General features: G+C 44.8%; 2 protein-coding genes across 2 annotated transcripts in view; both read left to right on the top strand.

Annotated features, from left to right (window-relative positions):
- Window positions 1-2578, top strand: part of LOC119361618 (protein CHROMATIN REMODELING 24-like) — a gene marked incomplete at its 5' end in the record, with an annotated part of 8227 nt that extends 5649 nt beyond the window's left edge. The window contains 9 exons of the mRNA XM_037626744.1: window positions 96-176; window positions 272-390; window positions 491-602; window positions 705-773; window positions 884-978; window positions 1558-1683; window positions 1808-1882; window positions 1965-2091; window positions 2197-2578. Coding sequence (XP_037482641.1) covers window positions 96-176; window positions 272-390; window positions 491-602; window positions 705-773; window positions 884-978; window positions 1558-1683; window positions 1808-1882; window positions 1965-2091; window positions 2197-2358 — 966 coding nt within the window. The remainder of the gene's footprint in view (window positions 1-95; window positions 177-271; window positions 391-490; window positions 603-704; window positions 774-883; window positions 979-1557; window positions 1684-1807; window positions 1883-1964; window positions 2092-2196) is intronic.
- Window positions 2579-6011: 3433 nt separating this feature from the next.
- LOC119361617 lies at window positions 6012-6758 on the top strand. The gene is made up of 2 exons (XM_037626743.1): window positions 6012-6407; window positions 6735-6758. Exons 1-2 carry the CDS (start codon window positions 6012-6014, stop codon window positions 6756-6758), a joined length of 420 nt encoding a protein of 139 aa, XP_037482640.1.
- The last annotated feature ends 304 nt before the right edge of the window (window positions 6759-7062 follow it).

The raw sequence follows: 7062 nt of genomic DNA, 5'->3' as shown, positions 1-7062 counted from the left end.
TTTGAAATGTGGAAGTTACATTATTGGAAGGCTACAAGTTTGGCCTATCTTACCTACTTTGGCCTGTTTACTTACATATTTGACTATTGCAACAGGAAGCTATATTACTGGAGGGCTACAAGTTTTTACGCATTGATGGTACTACCAAGATTGCTGAGAGGGAAAGGATCGTGAAGGTTAATATTCACGCATCACTTTTCTTGTGCTGTGTTGTACCATGGACTCGACTATATCTTTTATGTTGCTTACGTATTATGATTTGTATCTCCAGGACTTCCAAGAGGGGCCTGGAGCACAAATATTTTTGCTGACCACACAAGTTGGTGGGCTTGGACTTACACTCACCAAGGCAGCTCGTGTCATCGTGGTCGATCCTGCTTGGAATCCAAGGTACCTGAACAGTGCACATCATGATCAAGTGTTTCTCCTTTTGGTTTCATGTAATGCCTACATCAACTATTTTGTTCCTTAACCAATCTTCCTTTTACAGTACGGACAATCAGAGTGTGGATCGTGCTTATCGAATTGGTCAGACCAAAGATGTGATTGTATACCGCTTGATGACTTCTGGAACCATCGAAGAAAAGATATACAAATTGCAGGTTCAAATATGATATATAATCTTTTACTCCAATGTCTTTTCATACGGCACTTCTGGCTTTAGTTTTACACCTCCCCTTCCTTGAATTGTCCTTTTTTTCCAGGTTTTCAAGGGCGCTTTGTTTAGAACAGCCACAGAGCAGAAAGAACAAACACGCTACTTCAGCAAGAGGGTGATGATCCTGATACCCTTTCTTAACATTTCTTTGATGAAATCTGTTTCTTGTCAATGCTTGCTGGATGTCTTACTCACTAATATAGCTAATTCTTCGCATATCTTCAGGACATTCAAGAGCTCTTTAGTCTGCCAGCACAAGGTTTTGATGTTTCCCTTACACAAAAGCAATTGCAGGAAGAGCATGGACAGCAGCTTGTCATGTAAGATCTTTTGTTCTATTAGTTATGGCAGAGTTACTTTGGTCTTGATGAGTTGACCAAGTGATACTTTGAATAGTTTGTTTGCTGATTGGCCCAATGCTCTGTATAGATAGTTGATGCCGGCACTTCATTTACACAATGTGCGTTTCGTACATTTTTATCATAATAAACTTGAAATATAACAAACTGGTTTGATTATTATGTGGTATTAATCTGCCAGAACATGTACAAAATGTCGAGATTCCTCTATGAGTTATGTAGAAATGTTGATGTACTGAAGGCTTTAGTTAAAGTTGCAGACTAAGGCATAGCCTAGTGGTGGGAAGGGGCTGATGCCTTCCCACCCACCCAGGTTCAAGGCATGGTACTTGCAATTTGGGTTTGTTGCACCAATTATACTGTAAGGGGTTCCCTTACAGTCTTTCTGTCAAAAAAAAAGGCTTTAGTTAAAGTTATGATAACAGTGGGGACCAAAGAGAAATGTGGCAGCTTGTTTCTGAATTTAGTTCCCTGATAGCAAATGTTAGTGATCATTCTTGCTCTCTTTTGAGATGTTTGTTCACCTACTGAAATTTTCAGGGATGAGTCACTGAGGGAGCACATAGAGTTTCTGGAGCGACAAGGGATAGCGGGTGTAAGCCATCACAGCCTCCTATTTTCCAAAACAGCAGTCTTGCCTTCGTTGGAGCCTGAAGCTATGGAGAGGTCAGTGTTGATGCCTTTCAACACACAGCAATAATGTTGCTTCTGGTTGCTCATTTTTATTTGGCTAGCACTAGCAGTCATGTTCCAAGCCTTGTCTAACTTTAATTGATGTTCTTGTGTGCAGCAAGCACCCAGCCATGCCGATGATGGGCAGGCAGTACAACAAGGCATCATCCTCGATGGACTATGTCGCCAACGGGTAAGCCAGGTCAATCTTTTCTAAGTATTGTCTACTGAGTGAGTGCAGCCGGCAACTTGAACCTGACTACATTTTGTCGCAGCGCTGCCCATGCTTTCAAGCCGAAGGACTTCACTCCAAGAGCATACTCTGCAAGCAATACGAGTTCAGAGAGCCCCGAGGAAATCAAGGCGAAAATCAACCGCCTGTCGCAAACCCTCTCGAACACGGTAAATTGTGTCTGGAAACACAGAAAGAGCAGTGTCTTTTTCTTTGCCTATCTATAAATAAATAATGTATAGTTTGCTGATAAGAAGAATCGGCAACTGGTGCAGACGCTGGTGTCGAGGCTGCCTGACCATGGGGAGAAGCTGAAAAAGCAGATACACGATCTGGACGAGAAGCTGACGGTGATCGAGTCCTCTCCAGAGTCGTCGTCGATGATGTCCAGAGGGGCGCGGCCTGAAGTGATCTGCTTGGACGACCAGAGCCTATAACCCTGAACTTGAAGTAAAACTGGTGCTGCACTGGATTACTACTACTACTCTTTTGTTGGCCGGTCACTGAGGCGTGACTGAACTGCCACCCTCGTATTGTTAGCTATCCGGCGTTGTAAATAGTAACTTGATGATTGGAGGGAGAGATGTTGGGTGAGTGTAGTATGTATCATATATCATATCAATTGGCAAGAATTACTCACTCGGATCTTATTAAGCAGCACGAGCAAATGCTCCTATTCTGCTTCTGTTTGGTTTGCAAATCATTTTAAACTGTTGTGTTTTTTGTGTTTTTGTTTGTTTGTGTTTTACCTGGTGTCGACTAAGAAGATACTGTTGGAGACACCGGTGTTGAGGCTGTACGATCATGATCTGGATAATAAGCTGATGGCGATCGTTGCCTTTCCAAAGGGAAAGGGGCCAACTGATGCGGATTTACCTCACCTGACCCTCACATGTAGTACACACTAGATAGATGATCTCAGAGTGCACATTTCTACTAGCCATCAGACTCTGACGGTCTCAAGTAACACATATGCAGCAAGCTTTACCGAGCAGGGAATGGAAAAACAGACAAGAAAGACGACACAAGCACAAGCCACAAACACAACACAAACTACACAAGACTCTGTCGTTTCATACAAATGCATGCACATTTCGGTCTTAGAGATAAAACATATTACAGAGTTAAGATGCACCAAACACACACAAATGCATACACACACAACATGTCTTATAGATGCACCGTGATTCTCTGTCGTTACAACAAGCTTATCACGATTGTGCAAACTGGGACCTGATAGTTATTACCATAAAGAAATATGGATTGCAGATGGAATTATTGACACAACCAAATTGCTAAAACGGAGATGCAGCTCCAGACCGATATATAGGGACGACGAGACGAAGCCGTGGTCTCGCATTATCCCAGGTGTTCCAACTTCCAAGTGATGCAGCTATGGCCTATGGGGTTCTGACACCTGAAGAAGAAAACATGGTCAGCAAAGCAAATTTGACGAAAGAGAGAGAAAAAAAAACAGAGTTTCAACTAAAAAACACGCAATGCGGCAGTACTTGTAAGCACAAAGTTTTCCCAAAATGTCATCTATATGAAATTACTGTAAACATCGTAAATTTCTTCACGGAATATTAATACATCAACATTCTATACAGAGACTAAGCATTGGAATTAACAAGCAGAAACAATGCAAGCTTATACTTTAGTAATAACGATTTAAGTCGGATTGTTACTGCATAATACACGAGTTATTTTCAGTATGTAGGGAATTCTAAACAACAGAGAAGTAAAAGCCGGACCGGAAACAAGTGTTACCACAAAATACCTTCGGATGGTTCTTCTATTATCTACTTTGCTTCCTTTATTTTTTTGAAACAGCCTTTGCTCCACTGAAGATGCTGCCGGTTGCCAATACTATGTGGTAACTCATCATCAGAGGCACAACAAATCACACGTATGCACGGAAGTTTAGTACGCCAGTGGTCCATTACAAAGCCTGCTTCCCCCCCTAAATTCTTCTCACAAATTAGGGTACGCAACTTTGTGTACTTACACAGTCTCAGCAAGCTGGAATCGTCAAAGTCCTTGCTAGGGAGTACATACATATGACGAACATTCTGGGAAACTTTATCAAGGTCACTCTTATTTCTTAATATGAAGCAGTCGTGCTCTGAAACCTTTTGTGCCATGTCATGCAACAAGTCATGGATCACGTACTCACCATGGACCTCTTGAAAGAAGAAACATGCTACAAGGTCTTCAAAATACTGACAGTCAATGTCTTGAATTGGAACACCATCTTGAGGTTCCACAAAGTCTTCTACTACCCAAATTTCAGCTAAGCATGCAGTGGCGGAGCTTCTCGCGTTGAAGCTCCGCCACTGTAAGCATGCCTTCTCGAATTTGTAATCTTTGGGGTACACGGCACAGAATGCTAATCATTGCTTCAGATAGAGTGGTAAACAAATGTAGCTCGACCAAAGGGCAGGAAAAATCTTGGTTTCCTTTTGTTCCGACTCCCACAGTTCACTCTCAAGTATAGAACTCCAATGCGATCACTACTAGGGAAAACCTTATACACAGAAGCTTACCAGCAGCGCGGTTTAAAAGGAGACGCTACTACTAATTAGTAGTAGCGAGGGGTATAAAAACCGCGCTACTACTAAATTAATAGTAGTAGCGAGGGGTATAAATCCGCGCTGCTACTAAGTGGTCTTCACCGTGCCCCCCAGGACAGGCCATAGTAGTAGCGAGGGGTGTAAAACCTGCGCTACTGCTAAGTAAGTAGCTATAGCGCAGGTAAGAACCCACGCTATTACTAAGCGTGTCACCATGCACCCCGGCTCGATCCACTCCCACCCCACCACACACTCTCTTTCATCCTAAGAAAAACTCTCTCTCTCATCCTCGGTCCACCCCATCCCGGTTCCTCTCCCCACGATCTCCTCGCCGCCGCCACCACCCACTCCGGCCGTTCCGGTGAGCACTGGCGGAGTGCTCCGGTGGGCAGGGTATGGCAGCCGCCATACCTTGATTTTGGGCAAAAAAGAATTTATATGTATACGCACGCTCCACCCAGACGCGACGCACACGCACGCTCCACCCAGACGCGACGCGACCCTAAGCTAGCGCGGCGGCGGCGCCTGGCCAGGTCGCGAGGACCAGGCGAGCGACCGACGACGGCGGCGGCAGGCTGGGGCTTAGAGGGCTGCGGCAGCAAGCTCCAACGGCGGCTCCAGCGAAAGCAGCAAGCTCCAGCGGGCGACGACAGTTGGGTATTTTCCTGGTAATTACCCAGGGTCCGAACCAGAGGACTAATTGCAGCCACTTTGTTAGGTATTGGCGATTTTTCTTTTGTCAATTCTCCAGGATCTGAAGTTCCGAATCAACTGCAGTAATTCTGAATATAACAGATGAAGATTTATGTAGTGACATTGTACAATAATAGAGTGGAAAGTTTATTTATATTTTTCATTCATGCTTAGTGTACTGTGTACTGTAAGCACAAGTTCTTGTTTTTTGATGATTATACGTGCAAGCTAATAATATGCCCAACCAGTGCAGTTGTGTCCAGATTACTAGAAGATGGATAGAAAGGGGAATGGATTAGCAAATCCAAAGAAAAGGGGAAGAGGTAATTTCTGAAATTTTGTAGTAATTTCTCATTGAGTTGGCTATGCTTTTTACCGGTAGCGACGGCAACAATTGAAAGGGCCTTCTCATCAATGAAAATCATCAAAACTGAGTTGCGCAGCAGGATGACCGATGGTTGGCTTAATGGCTTGAGGTTTGTTATATTGAACGAGAGATCTTCAAAAGTATTGATCTTAGTAAAATTAAGAAAGATTTTCAGAAATGAGGGTAGGGCATTGCCATTGCCTGGGTCATTGAGCTGCCATTGAAAGCTTTATTATCGTTATGTTTTAAGTTGTTTTTCTATTGAAACATGCCTACATTTTTATTGTATTTAGTTTTTCGGTTGTAATGTGTATTGACTCTTTCAATTTGCATCAAAAAAATTCTTTCTTTAAGACTTCGCCACACCTTAAATTTTTTTCGTCCTCCGCCTCTGCCGGCGAGCACGGGCCGCGCGCAACACTCCCCCAAGCTCCCACCTTCCTCTGCTCCGATCCCCATGGAAGCCACCGCCGCCGCCTCCCTTGCGCGGACCCTCGCCTCCTCGCCGCTCCCCCGCGGCACCCGCCGTAGCCGCGTGCGCGTGGCCGTGGCGCCGGAGCGGCGGAGGAGGGGTAGGGCAGTGCTCGCCGCGGCGGCCTCGACGGGCAACTACGTGGTGCCGCTGGACACCGCGCCGTCGGGGATCACGCGCCCGCTCGTCGAGATCCTGCGCATGGCCGTGGCGCCGGAGCGGCAGAGGAGGGGTAGGGCTTCTCCGGCAAGGAGGAGGAGAGCGAGCTGGTGCCGTCCTCCCTCGCGCCCATCGTCCCCATCCTCAGTATGGCGAGCTGGTGCTCCAGAGTTGGTAGCAGCAGTATCCGTCGCCCGCCTCTCCTCTGGGAAGACGACCAAGGTATATATGTGCTTCAGGCCTTGTGTTAACCAAATTACTAGACTTACTGCAAAAGCAGAGGATTAATCATCTCTTGGTGTCATGATAAATTCGTCCGGCCGGCCAAGTAATTTTGTTGAAATGCAGCAATCCAGAGGAGCAGATCGCTAGAAAAGTAACATGTGCCCAGCCGCCGGCGGCGGCCGTAGAAGGACAAATCACCTAACTGAAACACTAATATTCTGTATATGTCCAGGTTGGTTCCATTTTCTGTATATGTCCTTGTACACTCTTATATTCTCCCATGATTGAAGTCTGCAATTCTTATGGGACAATCTCTGTTTGCAGGTTAAGACCTCACTGTCTGCTTGAACAAAGACATTTGAAGAGTTGCAAAAGGTAATTTTGGGTCAAATTTCCATTGCTGAAGGATAATGAGATGTTGAAGCGGCAGACTGAATCCATGACACTGAAGTGCAATTGCGACAGATTATCTCTATTTTTTCTTTTCATTTTTCTTATTATTGGAGTGACAACAGGTAGAATGAGAAACTGTGATAGTAGATACAACAACTGTAGTAAAGAGAAACTTTTGTTTGCAATTGTTAATGACATACATGCTTGCATGTTCTTTGATGTGGTCATTCGTGAGTAGCAATGCATAATGATGGTTTTT

The sequence above is a fragment of the Triticum dicoccoides genome, chromosome 2B (genome assembly GCF_002162155.2).
Source record: "Triticum dicoccoides isolate Atlit2015 ecotype Zavitan chromosome 2B, WEW_v2.0, whole genome shotgun sequence".
Taxonomy (NCBI): Eukaryota; Viridiplantae; Streptophyta; class Magnoliopsida; order Poales; family Poaceae; genus Triticum; species Triticum dicoccoides.
This window is presented reverse-complemented; position numbering and strand designations above follow the sequence as displayed.